Consider the following 20,765-nt stretch of genomic DNA (forward strand, 5'->3'; position numbering starts at 1 on the left):
AATCGCCATCGGGGACACCCCTTAGCTTCCGGGTCCCCACGACTTTCCAGATTGCCGGTAGGTTTTCCAACTACCGATCGGTAGGTTGGCTTCACTTCTCCCTTGTATCTTATTGATTTTCTTCGTTTGACAGGCAAACTCAAGCAGCCGAGCCGCAAGCCGAGCGAGATCCGGCAGCTTGACAGAGTGAGGTTGCGAGTACCCGCTGCCGAGCGAGTTTATCCGCGCTTCCTCTTCACCGACAACCTCATCAGAGCCGGCCTCGTCAACCCTGCCGAGAGTATGTAGACTTTCCTTCCCCCTTTTTATTTGTATTTTGTCTTTGCTTGCCGAACTGACCAAGTGCCTTTTTGACCAGTGACGGACGCCAGGAAAGCTGCCGAGGCCAGAAAAATGAACGAGTCCTCCAGGAGGCGCCTGATGATGGGCCTGGAGGGCAAAAAGAAAATAAAACAGCCCGAGGCGGCTTCCGTTCGGCAGGTGCCCGATCCGGAGGACCAGACCCTCGCGGATCGCCTTCGGCAGCTTGGTGCCGATGCCGCTCCGAGGCGCACCGCTGATGAGGCCGCTGCGCCGAGGCATCGGGACGCCGAGGCTGCTACCTCCAAGGCTGCCGGCAAGCGACCTGAGACGGTCGATCTGGAGGCCGAGCCGGTCTCCAAGCGCTCTCGCCAACCGGAGGTTCCCAGGGCCGTCCTTGCGGTGGAGGACGAGGACGGTCCTTCCGAGGCCGTCTCCATCGCCTGCCCGGCGAAAACCGTCCAGTTCGTCAACCACATGATCCTCGGCGAACTACCGAAGAAGTTTCTTCGGGAGGAGGCTGGACGCGCCTTCCGGCTTCAGGCCGCGGTAAGATTTTTTCTCTTCCTTCGTCGTTTTTGCCTACCGTGTTTTGTGCTTCTGACCTTCTGTGTTTTGTGCAAGCGTCCATGGACATGTGGCTCTGCGTTAAGCGGGCCATCACTGCTGCCGAGCGCGCCAAGAAGGCGTACGAGGACGGCAGGTCCAAGGTTGCCGAGGCTGGCAAAGCGCTCCAGGAGCACGCCCACCTAGTCAAGGAGAAAGACTCTGCCGAACGGCAGGTGGAGGAGATGAAGGGGCTCCTGGAGGCTGCCCTGGAGGCGACGAAGGAGGCCGAGGCTTCCAAAGACGCGGTGCAGGCGGCTTTGGAGGAGTCGGAGCGGGCGAAAGCAGCGGCGCAGGCGGCCCTGGAGGAATCGGCACGGTCCAAGGCTGCGGATATCGAGGCTGCGGTTCGGTCAGCTATCCAGGGGTACCGTTCGTCGTCCGAGTTCTCCAGCCTTCTGGATAAGGAAGTCGGCTCGGAGATGGCGGACCTGTTGTACCAGTTTAAGCGGTACAACCCTGGGCAGAAGCTGAACTTGAACTTCATCGCCGACCCTCCCCCTCTACCGGAAGGGATAACTGAGGAGATGATTGAAGATTACGAGGGGGAGGACGCCGCCGAAGACCCTCTGTCCGCCGAGGCTGCTGCTGCTGACGAAGCCTGAGGGCCTCCTCAGACTTGCTTGTAATAGTTTAGTTTTTATTATTATTATTTTTTTTAAAATTTGTATGTACCGAACACGTTGATGCCGAGGGCATCTCTAATTTCAAATGCATTCTTTTCTCTACTTCTGTTTCTCTACGTTGATGCCGATTGTTCTTATTGCCGTATAGGATTTATAACGTTATAAAGGTCACTTCGAAATTGTCAAGTTCCAACGGAATCTGTAGGGTAACGATTTCGAAAATATTAATTGCCGTAGGCTAATAAAGATGCCTTAGAACGTTATCTTGCCTATATTGGCAGCCGTAGGCTAGTAGAGATTTTAGCAAGGGTTTCTGAAGTAATAGTGCCGAAGGCTTTCTATTAATTTCTGCCGAAAGGCGTTTTACAATTTTATCCTACCGTAGGCTAGGTTACAAATTTGTCTTACCGTAGGCTAGGTCACTTGAAATAGTACTTGAGATGTTCTATGTTCCAAGGATGACCGAGGGTCTTGCCGTTGGAGTCTCTTAGGCGGTAGGTTCCCGATCGAAGGATACCGATGATCTCATAAGGTCCTTCCCAGGAAGGTCCGAGGGTTCCTTCCGTGGCATCCTTAGTTGCTAGGGACACCTTCCTCATGACCCAATCACCGATTCGGAATGAGCGGTGTCTGACTCTAGAGTCGTAATACCGAGAGACATGTTGCTTGTAGGCCTCGTTCCGGAGGTTGGCATGTGCCCGGTGCTCTTCAAGAAGGTCGAGGCTTAGAGAAAGTGCTTCTTCATTTGGCTTCGGTGCGAAGGTTTCCGTTCGGTAGGAAGGTTCGCCAATTTCTACAGGCACAACGGCTTCCGAACCGAAAGCCAAAGAGAAAGGGGTCTCTCCTGTGGACGTTCGGTAGGAGGTCCGAATGGCCCATAGCGCTTCGGGAAGCTTTTCTGGCCAGGCTCCTTTGGCTTTGTCCAGCTGCCGTTTCAGCAGTTTCTTGATGATTTTGTTTATTGCTTCTACCTGACCGTTTGACTGGGGATGTGCCGGTGATGCGAAAAACAAGTTGATTTTCAGGCGGGTGCAAAATTGCCTGAAGAGCTCCGAATCGAACTGCCTGCCGTTGTCGGTAATGACCGCATACGGGATACCGAAATGGCAACAAATGTGAGTCCAGACGAAGTCTTCTACCCTCGCTGCCGTTATGGTTGCAAGAGGTTCGGCTTCCACCCATTTGGTGAAGTAGTCGACGGCAACCACAGCGTATTTCACCTGGCCCTTACCTTGCGGCATAGGACCGATCAGGTCTAGCCCCTATTGTGCGAAAGGCCAAGGGCTCACGATTGGTGTCAGGGGTTCGGCGGGGATATGCTGTATGTTGCCGAAGCGCTGACATTTATCACATTTCTTCACCAGCGAACTGGCGTCCTCGTGCATGGTCGGCCAGAAGTATCCCTGCCGAAAAGCTTTGTGTGCGAGTGACCGGGATCCGGAATGGTCGCCGCAAACACCATTGTGGATCTCCCGGAGGACGTAGCCCCCCTGTTCTGCCGTAAGGCGCTTGAGATACGGAGTCGTGTAGCCACGTTTGTAGAGGACGTCGTTGATGACGGTGTACCTTGCCGATCGGTACCTAAGCTTTCGGGCCTGGGCCTTGTCCTCTGGAAGGGCGCCGTTGGTCAGGTACGAGTAGATAGGGGACATCCATGTATCCTCGTACCGTACGGTACATATTTCGGAGGCTACCGTGCTCGGTTGGGCAAGAATTTCCACCGGCACCTTTCTTCCGACCTTATCATTGATTGCCGAAGCTAGCCGTGCCAATGCATCGGCATGGCTGTTTTCGTTTCTGGGGATCTGCCTGATCTCGTAGGCTCGGAAGCTCTGGAGCAGCTGGTGGGTAGACGAAAGGTAGGCGTTCATGGAGGCGTCTCTGGCCATGAAGTCTGCCGTTACCTGGTTCACAATGAGCTGGGAGTCGCTATGAATCCTGATCTGTTTTGCATTCATGCTCTTGGCTAACCGAAGGCCGGCTAAGAGAGCCTTATATTCTGCTTCATTGTTGGAGGTTCGGAAGTTGAATCGGAGGGCGTACTCGATCTTGAGTCCCTCCAGCGTTGTCAGTACCAAACCTGCTCCGCACCCTTGTTGGTTTGCCGAGCTGTCGACGTGCAGAATCCATACGGGATTTGAGGCGTCGAATTTTTCGGCGTCTACCTCCATCGGCGTTCCGGTTTCGGTGACTGGCTCGGGTATCTCCTGTGTCGTTGATGGGGTGAGCTCAGAGATGAAATCGGCAATGGCTTGACCCTTTTCGGCGGGCCTTGGCATGAATTGTATATCGAATTCTCCGAGTTCAATCGCCCACCTTATCAATCGGCCAGAAGTCTCTGGTTTTTGGAGCACTTGCCGAAGCGGTTGGTTAGTCAGGACTTTGATTCCGTGCGCTTGAAAGTATGGTCGAAGTCTTCGTGCCGAGACCACCAGAGCTAGTGCGAGCTGCTCTAACGGGGGATACCGAAGTTCGGCACTCTGGAGTGCCTTACTGACGTAGAAGATCGGTAGCTCTGCCTTCTCTGGCTTTCGAATCAATACCGAACTGACGGCAGTGCTAGATACCGAAAGGTATAGATAGAGAGTCTCCCCATGTAGTGGTTTTGACAGAAGAGGTGCTTTGCCCATGTAGTCCTTTAAGTCTTGAAACGCTTTATCACATTCGGCAGTCCATATGATATTCCGTTTGCCCCCTTTCAAGGCTTTAAAGAACGGTACACATTTGTCGGTTGCCTTTGATATGAAGCGAGTTAAGGCAGTCACTCGTCCGGTAAGGCTTTGAATGTCCTTTGTCGTCTTTGGCCTCTCCATGTCGATAATGGCCTTTATTTTTTCGGGATTCGCTTCGATACCCCTGTGACTAATCATGAATCCGAGGAATTTTCCGGAAGATACACCGAAGGCGCATTTCATCAGGTTCAGCCTCATCCGGTAATCTTTCAGTATGCCGAACATGATCGACAAATTGTGCAGGTGCTCTTCGGCAGTTCTGCTTTTTACCAACATGTCGTCAACGTAGACCTCCATGATGTTGCCGATGTATTTGGCGAAGATTCTATTGACAAGCCTCTGATACGTTGCTCCCGCGTTCTTCAGTCCGAACGGCATGACATTGTAACAGTACAACCCTCGGTCTGTAATAAAGGCGGTATGCTCGCTGTCGGGAGGGTGCATGAAAATCTGGTTGTATCCTGAATAGGCGTCCATGAAGCTGAGCAATTCGTGTCCGGCGGTGGCGTCCACGAGCTGGTCTATCCGTGGCAACGGAAAGCTGTCCTTCGGACAGGCCTTGTTCAGATCGGTATAATCTTGGCACATTCGCCAGCCGCCTGTACCCTTCCGGACCATGACCGAATTTGCCAGCCATACCGGGTACGTAACCTCCCTGATGAAGTCGATGGTTTGAAGTTTGTCAACTTCCGTGCGCATGGCCTCATACCGTTCGGCATCATACGAACGGCGCTTCTGTCTTACAGGCTTGTAGGTGGGGGAAATGCTAAGTTTATGGCTGATGATCTCAGGGTCTATGCCGGGCATGTCTTCGTAAGACCATGCGAACACTTCCGAATGGTACCGTAAGAAGTCTATGAACTGCGTTCGGAGGGCAGGGGTTAATCTAGTGCCGATTCTAACCCGACGATCGGGCTGCTCTTCGCTCAGGGTTATCGTCTCCAGTGCTTCGGCAGGCTGTGTATGAGGAGTCGGGGACTCATCCCTTGGGTCATCAACCGGTCCCGTACCGTTCGGTATCCCCTGAACAGTCATGGTCTCGTCGGGGACTTTGAAAGAGGTTGACTTGATTGCCGTGGCGTAGCAAGTCCGCGCGCTTAGCTGATTTCCCCTGACAGCCCCTACGCCATTGGGGGTCGGGAATTTCATCAACAACATGTGTGGGGAAAGATGCGCCTTGATCCTGGTCAGTGCCGTTCATCCAACAATGACGTTGTACGCCGTCGGGCAGTCGACGATGAGGAACTGATCGTACACCGTCGTTCTCCTTGGCGCTGTACCGAAGGTAATTGGCAGTTTTACACTGCCGGCCGGTTGGACCAAGTCCCCAGAGAAACTTGGCAAAGGCGTCAACTGCCGGTCGACCTGGCTGTCCTTTATTCCCATTTCTCGGAAAGCTTCGGCAAAGATCACGTTTACCGAGCTTCCGGTATCGATCAGTACTCGCCCTACATCGTAATCGGCGATTTCAGCTCGGACAATCATTGGGTCGTCGTGGGGGTAGAGGATGCCCTGTTCCTCTTCCTTGCAAAACGTGATCGGCTCCCAATGATCCTTTGGTGTTTCATGGCGGCGATTTACCTCTATGCCGAATACCTGGGGAAACTGTGCGGCGCGCACGTATTGCTTCATTGAACGGTTGCTCAGTCTTGCGATGGTGGGGCCGCCGCTGATAGTGCTTATCATGTTTATCTGCCGATTTGAGTTCGGCACCGGCGCCGGTGGCTGCCGGGCGATATACTGATCAAGTTTCCCCTCTCTGATCAACCGTTCGACAATTTTTCTCAGACTTATACAGTCTTCCGTATTATGGCTGTTATGCTGATGGTATCGGCAGAACTTACCGGTATCCCGATTGTCTTGCCGATTGGGTCTTCATTGATTGGGCTTGGGTATTATTTCCTGTTCGTTCATCAGGACCGCCTCGTAGGTAGTGTTCAGTAGGGTGAAGATCTCGTTGCCGTGATCACGATTCGGCAGGGGCGCTCGGTGGTCGTTGCGACCATACTTCCCTTTTCCTTTCTTCGAGTGTTCCCTTCGATCGGCACGGTCGTCCTTCCTCTTATGACCTGCCGAGTAGGTGTCGACTAGCTCGTAGGATGTCGCCTTTGCCGGATAGGCACTTGTTTCCGCATCTCCTCGCGGTGCCGAAACCGTGGGTTTCGAGTTGAAGTATTCGGCCTTGGCGTGGATTGCCGCCTGCTTCATCAGTTCGTCGTACGTGCGCCAGTTGCTGCTGTGCACTAGGTATCGGAAATGAGAGGACCGAAGGCCACTCTTGAAGGCGCCGTAGGCTGCCCTATCATCTGTTTCCGGACACCTTGAGTACTCATGACTGAAGCGCGCCGCGTATTCTCTCAACGGTTCGTCTTCCCTTTGCCGAATCGTGTACAGATCATCGGCAGAGTAGAGACGGTCCGTTTGGATCATGAAGTGATTGAGGAAAATCTGCTTCAGCTCATCGAAGGAGGCTACCGTTTCCGGCTCCAAACGGTAGAACCAATTTAAGGCTGCCCCGGTAAGGGAAGACGGGAATAGCAGGCACTGCCCTTCATCGCTCAGACCCTTGCATCCGATGGCGGACTGGAATGAGTGGAGGTGTGTTAGGGGGTCCTCCGTTCCTGTATAGAATGGTATACGCAGTTGCTGCACTTCCCTGTCCTGCCGAGAATCCCGGATGCGCCTGGTGAACGGTCCTGGCCGAAGCTTTCCCCATTCCGGTTCTTGGGAGCGGGCGTTGTCGTTTTCCATCCTCTGGACTTTCTGAAAAAGGAGTCGGACAATGGGGTCTCGACTAGGGATTTCTTCGGCACCGTAATCTTCCAGTTGTCGTTGTAGGCCCAGTGAGTTATCTCCCGCACACCGTGAAGGTGTTGCCGAACGGTAGGTGGAAGTGTGTGTCTTGGTAGGGATGAACTCGGATTCCGACGACTCGGTAGGATCCAGTCCTCTGACCTTCCGAATAGGCGACTTGTCTCCTAGGATTTTCATCCGTGAGTCCTTTATTCGAGCGCCAATACCGATCGGAGACCTCTCTCTCTGTGCCTCCCGATCGTTAGCGCGACGTTCCCGATCGTTTAGCCTATGTCGGCAATCGGAGTAGACCTTCCTGGGGATGTGCGGCTGATCCCTTGGGGAAGGAACTACTAGCTCTCTGGAAGGTGTGGGTGTTGCCTTTGCTACCTTCCCGCGTTTGTTCTTCCCACAGGGGGTCTGCAAGCTCTCGGAGGAGCGAGTTGTCTGGATGTTCCGCGGTTGCTGCTGGTGAAGCAACTGCTGGGTTTCGTCCACCTTGGACGAAAGAAAGTTGTTGTGTTCCTGAAGCCTCGCCATGTCCTTCCGTAAGGATGCGATTTGGGCTGCCAGCTCGGCTTCGGCGGTCGTTTGGGTAGCGGGGGCGTTCCCGAAGGGAGTGCTTGGAGGTAGCGCTGGGCTAGCTCCGCTCTGCCTTCCGAACGGTACCCCTTCTTCCGTTAAGAACGTGGGTATTGAAGTGGTCCCCATGTGTTTTGGAGATAGTGGGTTGATGATTTGTCTCTCTTCCCACAGACGGCGCCAAACTGTTGATGCGAAAAAATGGTTTAGCACTTATTTCGTCAACTTAGTTAAATTGTCCCTTCGGTAGGTGATTGTCCTCGGTAAGTGGTCCACTCTGGAGGGGTAAGTACCTACAAAAGGACACATTCGGTAAGTCCTTGGGGTACCGGTGCGATACCGGCCGAAGGCTCTCCGATGCTTAAGTAAGTACGGATTTAGTAAAGTTTAACTGACAGATCACACGATAGCGTACCGTTAGTTCTGATCCCCCTCTTTTAGGGATATGGGTCTCCTTATATAGACCTTGGGAGGTGTGCACTGTGCTCATATTTCCGATGTGGGACTCTGGACATGGATTGTGAGCATGACACGTGTCTGATTGTAAAAAGGGCCAAGATAGATGGCTTCGGTAGGGAGCATGCCGAAGGAGTCTTGTGATCAGTATCGATCCTGTCCACGTGTTCGGTGGTAATAGGCCGTTTTATTTCCGGTATAAACAAAGTTGCCTAACCTCAAAGCTATACGGATCCTGGCGATGGTAGTTATGGCCCGTCAAAGAATCCCGTGGGATTGAGGAGCAGTTACCCTTATCAACATTGGCATCCATAACTTGGATGGTGTAGTTATTATAATTGATTGCCTGGACATAGTATTTCCCCAAATACAAGTATAACACTGTTAACTTATATTATTCTCACAAGACAGTTCATACCTTTTGTCACCGCTTCTCTGGATCACGTTTCAGTCGAAAAGGGTAGCTTATGTTTTGGATTTCGCCACACGATGAAGGTTCACACCTATGATGATCATCATCCTTGGCACTGAAAGTTCCACAGTACAAGCCAAGAACTGTTACAAGGACTATGAGTCGTGATGGAACTGATACTCTTCCTGCAGCCATTGCAAGACGAGATTAGGAGAAAAAGAGAGTGGGAGGTTTCCAGCACAACTGCAGCTTCCTTTGTTACAGACAAGGATCCTTTGATTATATTACAACACTTTGATTATTTTATACTAGCATACTTTGATATTATGATATTTTTGATTCATCGACTTTGCTAAGTCGGTTTGCTCATTCTCCATTATTCTATATTTTTCTATATTATTCAAGACACAAGTATACATTAATTTTAACAAATATAAGAAATTTTGTGGGCAGGAATTTATTTGTCAACATGGAATTTTTTTAATGTATTGTTACCTTCATTTTCCACAGGGTAGAGTTGATTTGTCAACACGGATATGAGATTTTATTTGTCTTAACTTGTGGAATAATGTTGCCAGTGGAAAAAAAATAAAAAAAAGAGTCATTAGTAGGATAAGATTTAGACCAATTCTGCTACTTTAAAAAAGATGTATAAAAAAACTGTTGGTGGAAGTCAACAGTCAAGACCACATGATACCTTATTGTAGATAACATGTTGGGAGTGTGCAGAGAAAAGTTGAGTATTTCCTCAGAGATGACAATTTCTTTCTTCATCCTGTTGTTCATGGTAGGCTTCAAAGTTAATATTGGAGCATGCCAAAATGAGTGCTCAGAATTACACTGTGGAGACTTCGGTCCGCCTATCAAATTCCCTTTTTGACTCAAAGACAAGCAGCCTGATCACTGTGGCTACCCTGGATTTGATTTATCCTGCAATGGAAGCAACAATACGGTGCTTGAGCTGCCAATTTCAGTGAAGTTCAACGTCACTCATATCAACTCCAAATCCCAGCTGTTCATCTTCTCTAGCAGACAAAAACAATCTCACGTGAAAAGTCTGATGGGTGAGGGTGAGATTTTTTATAAGGTTTGGTGTTTATACCTCCCACTAAAAAGTCACACAATTTTCACATTAAAAAAAAATCCATCGAAATTAGCAAGTTTTTGAATATCAAAAGACTTTTTGTTACTTGTTTAAAATCTTAATTGAATACCACTAGATTTGGACACCCTCTTAAAAATATCCTAATAGTCCTGATTGAATACCAAAAGACTTGTTTAGATTATTTAAAAGTCTTAATTGAATATACAAGACTTATTTATCCCAAAACAGTCTTTTAAAATCCTAATTGAATACACCCCCTTAGATTTTAGTCAAGCATTGAATTGAATAAAAGAGAAAATTTAAAAGGTCCGAAATCTTTCCAAATGATCTATATTTCTCCTGATCTCACTGTTTGTCTTACCTCTCTGACTGCCTTTGTTGTCATGCAGGGCAAAAAAGTTGAGGCCAAACCAATTGTAATAGGTGAAGTAAATTTTTGTACCAATGAAGCACGAAAAATGCTTTTTGACAGTGCTGGACATAAACTAGCTAGCAAACTGGTAAAGTCAGGTTTTCACTTTTTGACTTGTTTTTTTTTTTCTTCTTCTTGTTACGTGTTGGCTTCCATGTAACAAATTATGCACCCTTAGATGGATAAAGAAATTAGTTTGAGTTTATTTTGAATTTGTACTTTAAGCAATTGAAATGCATTTGTTATTGTTGACATTGTCAAATACTTAACCAATATCACCTGCACTTGATTTTTACTCCATTCGCCTTGAGTGTCATGCTCAAGCTCAAACACGTTGATTACATGATATTCTCAGTTGGGAAACTGAAAAGTTGAACTTTCAGTGCTCAATAGGCCAGAGCTCAATAGGCCCTTCATAGTTTGGGCCCACTGCTATGGAAGCGAGAGAGAAACAAACCCAAGAAAAAATCAGGACAGAGAATCTTAGCTCCTATCTGGTTTGGATGCAGCCTGAACATCCGTATTTGTAAGGAGATCACAAACTTTAAGCAGATGGTTCCAGAGAATTCTTTTCGAACCCGGCTCAGTAAGATAGAGCAAACAAGAATCCCTTCCCATGTTGCCTTTATTTGCTGGAACACATGGAAAACTCGCTGCAAGGCAGTCATTGAAGGTCGATTGACATCCCCAATCGAAGTCATCTATGCAACTTCCTATGCTGTTTCTGAGTTCATGGCAGCAAAACCTGCTTCTTTGGATGCTAGACTCCGTTCTATCTCAACAAACCAGGTGAATCGAACTTGGTCTCCCCCAACGGCTCCTAAGGTTAAAATTAATATGGATGCAGCTTGGTCTGCTAGTTCAAAATGTGGAGGCATTGGTTTGGTTTCCCAGGACCACTTGGGGTCGTTCCATGTGGCTAAGGCAGGTCCTTGCAGGGTGTGCTCCTTTGCTATTGTAACATCAGTTCCAAAATGTTCATTATGAGACGGGTTGTAGAGAGGTGACCTGGGGATTAGAAGGTGATATATCGTGTGGTTGGTGGGAGTTGTACCCTTTCCTTTGCAGGATTCGGAATCAACTTGGCCATCCAAAGTTCATTGATGCTAGTTGGTCTTGGTGTCCAAGAACTGCTAATAAAGTAGCAGTTCAAATTGTGAAAATTGTGTGTACGAGGATGAGCCCTGTGAGTCTGTGACTTAGGTCTTTCAACCTCCATCCTCACTGGTGCATGTTTTGAAAAAGGATGGCCTTCCTTGTCCCCATCCCAAGTGGAGTTGCTGCACTCTTCAAGGAGGATGTTTGGTGTCTTTAATGTTGGGCGACGTCTTTGTTTGGTTTCTTTGCAGTTTGCTGTGTTAGCTTATGTTTGTCGCTTGTTATTCCTAGTTTTGTTTTGGGACTTTCAGTGTCTTTGTATGTTTTTCGTGGGCTCTGCCCTTTCAATGAAAGTTCATGTTCGACCCAAAAAAAGGGGAAGAAAATTTTTCTTTAAGCTCTAGTAATTAGCAAGCTTAACATATAAAAGCAGGCTTCAAATTTATTGGTCTCCAGGACACAAAATGAGTTATAGGAATACACTTGTCAACCATTGAGTGATTTTTTTTATAATTTTGTTTATTTTGCAAAGAATTGAGTTCACTTGTTGTGTATATATATATATATATATATATATATATATATATATATATATATATAGAGCTTCATCTCTACAAAAAAATAATTTGAATTCGATATCATTTGACCATATCGAAATTTTTGTACAATCAGTCTACACTCTCCAGCATACAATCAGTTAAACATCAAAACAAAAAGCATGACTTGGTCCATCAATTAAAGGCAGAAATTAAAAATCGAAGTGCATGAAATATATATATGTCATAGAATTCATTAATTGAAGTGCTGAACAAGAGGACGGTTTAACAGAGCACCTCCTGCAGCGTCCTTCAGAAACTTTGTCTTGATTTTCTTGAGTGTGGCTACAGCTTCTTTCATACTTATCCTCTCTTCTGGTGATTCTGCACAGCAAGCGAGAGCTAATCTCATAATGGATGATAAGCAATCCCTCTTGCTCACAAAATCATCATCATTCTGCTCTGTCCCAAGTAAATTATCATCCACAACTCCATCTTTTATTGCATCTGGTAATAGTGATTTTGTAATCCATTGCTTGAAATTCATCTCCCCAACAAACATCTCATCTGTTGGCTTCCTTCTTGTGAATGTTTCCATCACTACAATTCCAAAACTGTAAACATCCCCTCTTGTTGAAACTATTCCTTCCATTCCATACTCTGCAATACGAATTATATTTAATTATACTTATGTGTGTGAAATATATTATTTTCATTTTTTTTTACAAGCGATAGTCTAAACTACAGGGAAGGGGGATTTCTCTTTCACACGCACAATTATGATGCTATGGAAGTTCAAACCTGAGATATTTTGTCTGCAAGTCAATGCCATTTTCCACTAGGCTAGACCTCGCGGGCATATTATATTCATTTGTATAATGAAAAGAAAATTATAATTTAAGCTCTTCATAATCAAGGACAACATTATAAAATTGAAAAATATTAAACTAGCAAGTACATCACCTGGAGCCATATACCCAACTGTGGCTAAGGTCATGGTTTGGGTCATAGAATCTCCTCCACCCAAGAGTTTTGCGATTCCAAAATCGGCAACGTGTGCAACCATATCATCATCTAGTAGTATATTGCTGGGCTTCAAATCGCAATGTACAATAGGTATTGAATAACCATGGTGTAGGTATTCCAATGCCAATGAAACATCTACCATTATATTCATCCTCTGTAAGATACTCAAAGAAGAGTTTTCAGTATACAACCACTTCTCAAGGCTCCCATTAGGCATGTAGTTCAGTACCAAGGCTTTGAAATCAGTTTGACTGCAACAACTGATGACTTTTATAAGATTTCGATGACGAATCTTGCTTAGCATTTCACATTCCCTATCAAAACTCTTGAAACCCCCTTCTAGCTGTAACTTGAAAACCTTTACAGCAACATCTATCCCATCTGAAAGTGTCCCTTTATACACTGAGCCAAAACCCCCACTTCCAAGTAAGTTTCTTTCATTAAAGCCGTTTGTCGCCCTAAGAAGTTCAAGGTGTGAAACTCTTCTCCAAAGAAGTTGAGGTGACAAGGTAGCCTCTATTACAACTGGTACGCTCCTTTTCTTGTGTAGTATCAACATCGATATGGAGACCGCTAGGAGTATTGCTGATATGATCCCTGGAATAATATATTTCAAGATGAACAAACCAACTTTCCGGGAACGGGGTTTATGTTTTGTACTGCTTTTGCATGGTGACATATTCAGTCGGGGTGCGCCACACAGTGCATCATTCGAGAGAAATGATTGAGCAGAGAAGTTTTTGAAAGGTCCACCGGTTGGAACTTCTCCTTGGAGTCTGTTGGAAGACAAATTCAGATACTTGAGGTGTAAGAGTCTTTCTAGAGACTTTGGAATCACTCCAGAAAGATTGTTTTTGGATAAGTCCAAGATTTCCAGGCTCACTAAGTCGCCAAATGAACTAGGAATAGGGCCTTGGAAATTATTATTTGCCAACGAGAGATTAACCAAATCTTTCAAACCCTTGATGTTGCTTGGTATACGACCTGATAAATTGTTATTTGATAAATCCATATCTGTCACAACTTTTAATTTTCCAGTATCATCTGATAGAGATCCAGTAAGAGAATTGGATGACAGGTTTATGTGTAATATAAATGCTACTTCCCACAAGGTTGATGGTATTGTGGAATTTAACAAATTTGACTCTAATGATAGACTTCTTAGAGATGTGGCTAAATTACCCAAACAGGGAGGTATAGAACCAAATAGTTGATTGACACCCAAAAATAAGTCGACCAGGTTTTCGAGTTGACAAATTTCGTATGGGATATATCCTTGCAACTTGTTTTCATCCAAATACAAACCTTGCAGATTACGTAGTCTTCCCAGTGAAGCTGGAATTGGTCCACTCAAGTGATTGTAACCCAGGTCCAAGGCTGCCAAGCTGCTCAAGTTACTAATTTCACTGGGAATTTCACCCCTCATGTTGCAAAGGGCTAAACGAAGATCTTGCAATGATGTAGACAGATTCTCAAAGAAAACAGGAACTGTGACATTTAACGGATTACCTGTCAAGTACATTGCCGCCAAATTTCTAAGATTAGCCAAGCAAGAGAGAATGTTTGCTTCCGGAGTAGAAATATCAATTGTCAAAGTATTCATCTCTAAGCCAAGGACTTGAAGGTTTGTTAATGCACATAGTGTGCTAGGAATGAACCCAGTAAATGAGTTTCTACCCATGTCTAGATGGGTGAGCTTAGAGGCATCGGAGAGGTTGGGGATTACTCCGCTGACTTGATTTTCTGGTAAAACAAACTTTTCCAAGTTGGGAACCCCAACGCCTATGTTTGCTGGGAGGCTACCTGATAGCTGATTTAGACCAAGCGATATTGTTCTTATCATGGACATATTGAAGATTGTGGATGGGATCAGGCCATTTAGATTGTTACCATAGACTACAAAAACCTCTAAACTTCGAAGACCGCCAATCTCTGGTGGTATAGCACCTGCCACAATTCAGCATCATTGCATGATAAATCATCATAAGAATCACATAATAAGATAACAGATTTTAAAAGAAGGAACAAAATTGTTTCTAAATGTCTCAAAAGAAACAAACAAAAAAAAAGCTGACATGATAATACTACATGTACCTGTCAAGTTGTTGAGCTCAAGATGAAGCTGTGTGATTTGGGTTAAGTTCCCAATATTTTTGGGTATGCTTCCACTGAATTTGTTAGAGCTCAACGCTAATACTTGCATCTCTCGGCATTGCCATAATTTGGAGGGAAGTGGACCACTAAATTTGTTGTCAGTCAAATCAAGAAGTTGAATACGAGGAAGATGCTGACATACATTGTCTGGAATACTACCATTCAAGTTGTTTAGATGTAAAGCCAAACTAGTCAAAGAAGACATATTGAATAGAGCCACAGGAAGAGTGCCTTTTAGGGTATTAAACTGCACGAACAAGTTCTCCAACTTATCTAAACTGCCCATCTCGTTTGGAATTTCTACAAAAAACAACCCCTATATATTAAACTCATGGTCATCAGCCATCCTAAACTATATATATACATATAGCCAACTCCATATTGTAGTTCAATGATCTGAACTGCCTATCTTTCAGATATTCTTTCAAATATCATCTCTTTAAAAAATCATTTGAATATGAAATCATTTGACCACTCAATTAACTGTTGTCATTTTAGTATTTTCTTGAAGCTCCATGGTCGTCTATTTTGTTAGTCAAAATTGATGTGTTAATTGTTTTTAATTTGTCTAATATTTTGCAAAGATGATTTATGAATGAAACTTGAATAATAAACAGTTCAGATCATTGAAATAAAATTCGTTGTGTACCCCACAAGGTGTCCCTTGAGGGATCCCTCAATATTATGTACCTTTGAAATTGTTGTTGTCCAGGTATATCTCCAGCAGCATTGTTAAGTTCCCTATTTCTCTCGGTATTTTACCTGTCAAATAGGTGCATGGCGAAGATAAAAAAAAAAAAAAGGAACTAGAAGAATAAGATATATGATCACTGGATCAAATTAGTAATCGAATCATACCCTCAAAATTGTTGTAGGCAAGGTATATCCCCTTCAACTTTGTTAACTTCCCGATTTCTCTTGGTATGCTACCTGTTAAATGTGGATGTGTGCCAGAGAATGAATAAGGGGGAAAAACACTAGCAGATATCAGCTATCTTGTATGTGGATACATAATTATATCATATTAAGTAATGATCACCAAGAATTCCACCAGATAGCTTGTTGGTAATTGGCCATGTATGTAGGTACCTGATAGCTGGTTGTTGCTAAGATCAAGTACTTGCAGTGCAGATAAGTTGTAGATAGCATTGGGTATGGAACCTGAAAACTGATTACCATACAAACCAAGGGTTCGAAGTTTGGATAAGTGCCCAAACCATGCTGGAATGATTCCCATAAAATTGTTGAATCCAAAGTTAATCAACTTCAATCGGCGCAAAGCAGCCAATTCTTGGGGCAAGTTGCCATGGAAACTATTATTTCGGAGGGTTAGGCTAACAAGAAATGAGAGGTTGGCTAGGTGGGGAGGAATGATGCCTGTGAGACCCATGAAGGAGAGATTCAAGGCTGTGACTCTAAGGTGGTGTACACCGCAAGTAACGCCAACCCAGTTGCAAATATTGGAGGTTTTACTGGCAGACCAGTTGGTAGTCAAGATGTTTTGAGGGTCACTAGTGATATGAGCCTTAAGAGCAATAAGAGCAGATTGGTCTGTGGTGATGGTTTTTGTTGCTAGTGCTACGGTTAAGTTGACCATGTATATAACAGAGTATACCAGCAACAATGTTCTCGACAAGAGGAACCCAGGTCTCTCCATATTCTGAAATTCTTGAGACTGCAAACCAGGAAGAGAAAAGTGAGTTCAAGACGGATCCAAGTTGAAAGGTTCGAATGTCTTTTATATGATGAAAAAAAAAAACACACACTCAATTGCCGGTTTCATTTTTCAATGCTGCCAGGAAATCCTTAAATGGGGAAGAGTTAAGGTCTCAAAAGATTACCAATTACATTTCAACATAATGTGTAGGTCCTACAATTAAGACATAGTCAAATGCATATGAGTACTGCTATATTCACCCTGTCCTATTTTCCTACTCACCTTATCTTTAAAAATTTTAAGCCAAATTTTTCCTTTTATAAATGACTTCTAAGAACTTGGAAAAAACCTCAATTAATTACCTTATAATGCAAAGAAAAACTTGACAATATTTGAGTTCAAATCTGGAAAAGCAAATTGCCACTTCGACCCTGGCTCATTTCTAACCACTAAAATATTCCATATCAACTGGAACTTGATAGAGGGTCACTTATTGCCACAATAGTCATAAACCAAATTATAGTAAAAGATTCTCTCTTTACATTCTCTCCCTCAAGAACTAGGACAACTCTATGTGAGGTCCCCGCAGTATATCTTTTGAGTAATCTGGGATGACCCGAACCTCGGTGTCCAACATTCAATCGGCTATGAAGGGAGGTTTCAACAAGGTCAAGCTGATAGGACCTACTCGACCAAGTCGATTCTCTCCCCCCCCCCCCCCCCCACACACACTTATTCTCCTCTTCCTTCTATGTGTGGTGCTTCAATCCTTTCTTGGTGTTTGCTAAGAAGAATTGTTGTGCTTGGATACTATTTTGCGATGATGCGGGTGTCGACCACTAACCAGTGGTGGTTTGGTGTTTGTGTGTGTGTGTTTTTTTTAAAAGTAAGTGCATCAACGCGCGATTTTGGTTGTCTCTCCTCAAGAGAGTTTTGGTCGCGTTAGGTGAGGAGTTGTGTTTCTTGGTTGTTCCAACTTCCAAGCTTACTCGTTGTGTGCCGATTTCTGGTAGCTTTCTAGGTGTACTGACCTTGGGTAAACTGGGTTACACTTAGGTCCTTGTTGGGGGAGTACCATATAAGTTTACCTATTGTACCCCATTGGAAGTTGTATGGTCCTTGTGACAGGTGCCCTTCGGGGCTATTTGTGCCTTTAATGGTTGATGTACCGACTGATGTATCGTGCCCTTCGTGGCAAATTATATGAATGCAAGATCTCCCTAACGTTTGACCTAAAAAAAAAAAACCAGATTATAGTACTCCCTCTGTTAAAGTATTAAGGCCCCATTTGGTATTAAGGTGCGGTGGAAATAATCAGCTTACTTTTTAAATTATCTGACTTTTGTTTTTTTTTTGTTTTTTTGTTTTTTGTTTTTTTTTGTTTTGGTGTTTGGTGTTTGGTTGTTACACAAGAGAAAGTTGATTTTTTTTCTTTTCAAAATTATGGGTTAGTGGCGACAGATTTAATAAGCAGGTGGAAGGATGCTTTTAAAATCTACTTCCTTGAGAAGCATACAAAGCCTTTAATGAAATTCTTAGGCCATCTCCAACAATAGAAGGCTAAACATAACCCACGCATAAAATATAGCCCATTATTTATTGTTTTTAAAGAAACAGTGTTAGGCTATATTTTTACCATCTCTAATTGTGGAGGGCAAAATCATAGCCCCTTTAATATTTTATTTGTTTTTAGTATATTCTTTAACTATATTGGTTAATTTAATTAACAAATAAACATCAATTGAAAAACAATAACCAAAAAATTAAATTAAAAACAGCAACAAAAACATTAATTTAAGGGTTTTTTTTGTAGCAATGGTCCCTCAACTATACTCGGAGTTACATTTTGATCACTCAACTCCAAAAATAGTTATAGAGGTCACTCAGTTAGGTGTTTTGTTGCACCATTAGTCTCTACCGTTAGAGAGACTTGACGGTAGGGACTAATGGTGCAACACAACACCTAATTGAGTGACCTCTGTAACCATTTTTTGGAGTTGAGTGACCAAAATGTAACTCCGAGTATAGTTGAGGGACCATTGCTACAAATAACCCTTATTTATTTATTTTTTGTTATTTCGTTTTTTATAAATATTTGGAATGAATTTCCAAGTTTACCCATAGATTTAACGGAAAAATAGACAGACTTGACGAAAGGGACTAGCAATTCAATACCATACATAATTGGGGGACCTCTGCAACTATTTTTGAAGTTGAGTGACCAAAATGTAACTACAGGTATAGTTCAAGGACCATTGCTACAAAAAAAACCCTTAAGTTAAAAACAACTACTAAAAACTTAAAAAGATGAAAAGAACTTGAAAAATTGGATAGAAGGATGAAAAGAATGTGGGAACTTATGTAGAAATGAGGTTGGTATTTATAGAAAAAAATTCGAAATTTTTTGAATTTTTTGAATAATAATAAAAAAAACCAATATTTAGGATTTTTTTTGGAAAATGGATTTTAAAAAAAGGCTAGCTGATGTCAGCATCTTGAAAGATACAATGAAGCAAGAAGTCGTTGCAAGTTTTTGAAGAAAAAAATTATAAAAGATATAGCCCATCTAAGAATCAGGCCAAGTTTGGTTCATCATTTGGCCTCTTTGGCCTGCTGACTGAGTTTGGCCAAGTGACATGACACATTTAGCCTACTTACTAGAGATGAGTTTTAGATTTGAAAGGGCTAAATTTGAGGATTTAGTGATATGCATATACTACTTTTATTTTAGTGATAAGAATATTGGATTGTTTGGATTATTTGAAAATTGAATTGACTAGCAAGGGCTTAAAGATTAGAGTTTGTTTTGTATCTTCTTGTGCTCAGTGTAGTTTAAGATATTTTGTTTTAAAGATAAGTACACACGTACTGTAGTTAGTTCTCTTTTTCCCCAAAAAAAAAAAATATATTAACACTTTTAACATCATATCTTATGTGGTCATTATACACATTATAAGCACTTCTAATTAGGGGTGGACATTTAAACCGGTGAACCGAAAGTTCGAGCCAAACTGCACCGAACCAAACCGAAAAAAAATCAAGTTGACCAAAAAGTCAACAACCGGTCAAAAACCTAATCGGATCGGTTTGGACTGGTTTTGGATCTAGTTCCATGCCTTCAAAAATCGGCGGGGCCGAATCAAACCGGTCAAATTGAAAACTATATAATTTCAATATATATATATATATAATTTCACCAAAAAAACTAATATTTTTTCAAGTTCAATTTCAAAATATCTCTCTTTTCTAACTTTAATATTTATTTTTATATGAAATTGAATAATTTGTTAATTTTCAAGTAATAATAATATTTTCAGTTGAGAATTGTATTAAAAATTAATCTGGTTCAAAACCAAACAGGTTCAACCCGAACCGGACAATTTTTGAAATTTTTTTATTAAAATTGAACCAAACTAAATCGAATGAATAGTACTGGATCGATTCTAATTTGGGACAAAAACCGGTCCAACCGGAACCGTGCCCACCCCTACTTCTAATACAAATTACTAAATAGTTTGACTACTCACCACACTTTTTGAAATACAATTTATCCAATGCTTAACTGTTTTATTTTATAGTTGATTATTCTCGTAGCAAAGTAGAAGCAGTTTATTTTTAAAGCACATAAATACCAAAGTAACCCTAATTTAAGTGATAATGACGTAAATTAGGTAATCAAGCAAGTAGTAAGCAAGTATATAAGGTAACGTTAAGTAAAACAAAGGAACCGAATAAATGAAAGAGAAATACTTACATGACCTTTAGAGTTATAAACAACACCCCAGAAAGCAACGCGCAAACTTGGGAAAGAAACTAAAAACTAAGAACTCCCTCTGAAGTGGAAAACAAAAGGCACTCTTGAATACAAGGGGGATGAGCCAAGGCTCTGAATTTAAAGGAAATTCACCACAGAAAACCACAAAGCTAAAACTATTAAGAGACAAGATGCCAGCTGTCATACTTTTATTGGTTTTCATACTGATGTTGATGCTGACGGTGGCATCACTGTGGACAGGTTTTCTCCAAAATATCAGACCAGAGTCCATGCAAACAGCTGTAAAACTTCTTGTCCCACCATAATTACTTGATGGGCACAAATTACATGACAATGTCTTCATTGGCGAACAGATCTTCGTCCATCTGGCATTGTGATAACGCTATAGTCAATGCTTTCACCATCTAAGTCAAGATTGGAAGGCTTTCTTCTTTTTAAGTCTTCTTTTTGTTTTTTCCCAAATTTCAAGTCTTCTTTTGACGGAGGAACCACCTC

At 43.3% G+C, this 20,765-nt stretch overlaps 1 protein-coding gene across 2 annotated transcripts; it reads right to left on the reverse strand.

Moving 5' to 3' along the window:
- Positions 11,786 to 20,341, reverse strand: LOC18786087 (probable LRR receptor-like serine/threonine-protein kinase At3g47570). Of its 2 annotated transcripts, none has more exons than XM_020556351.1 (7): positions 20,255 to 20,341; positions 15,928 to 16,513; positions 15,697 to 15,768; positions 15,529 to 15,600; positions 14,779 to 15,138; positions 12,622 to 14,631; positions 11,786 to 12,318 (listed from the first exon to the last, which is right to left on the reverse strand). In XM_020556351.1, exons 2-7 carry the CDS (start codon positions 16,493 to 16,495, stop codon positions 11,915 to 11,917), a joined length of 3,486 nt encoding a protein of 1,161 aa, XP_020411940.1. In that variant the 5' UTR covers positions 16,496 to 16,513; positions 20,255 to 20,341; the 3' UTR covers positions 11,786 to 11,914. The 2 variants fall into 2 exon arrangements, with proteins under 2 accessions (XP_020411940.1, XP_007220976.2); XM_007220914.2 differs by having other exon boundaries at positions 20,250 to 20,341.

This window comes from Prunus persica, chromosome G2 (genome assembly GCF_000346465.2).
Source record: "Prunus persica cultivar Lovell chromosome G2, Prunus_persica_NCBIv2, whole genome shotgun sequence".
Taxonomy (NCBI): Eukaryota; Viridiplantae; Streptophyta; class Magnoliopsida; order Rosales; family Rosaceae; genus Prunus; species Prunus persica.

What these genes read in the sequence shown, in the direction of transcription:
- LOC18786087 (XM_020556351.1), bottom strand. Translation starts at nt 16,495, where the DNA reads ATGGAGAGACCTGGGTTCCTCTTGTCGAGAACATTGTTGCTGGTATAC. An exon ending in TAGCAACAACCAGCTATCAG is followed by an intron (nt 15,769 to 15,927) that starts GTACCTACATAC and finishes CACATTTAACAG; the next exon opens with GTAGCATACCAAGAGAAATC. An exon ending in TGAGCTCAACAACTTGACAG is followed by an intron (nt 14,632 to 14,778) that starts GTACATGTAGTA and finishes GAATTGTGGCAG; the next exon opens with GTGCTATACCACCAGAGATT.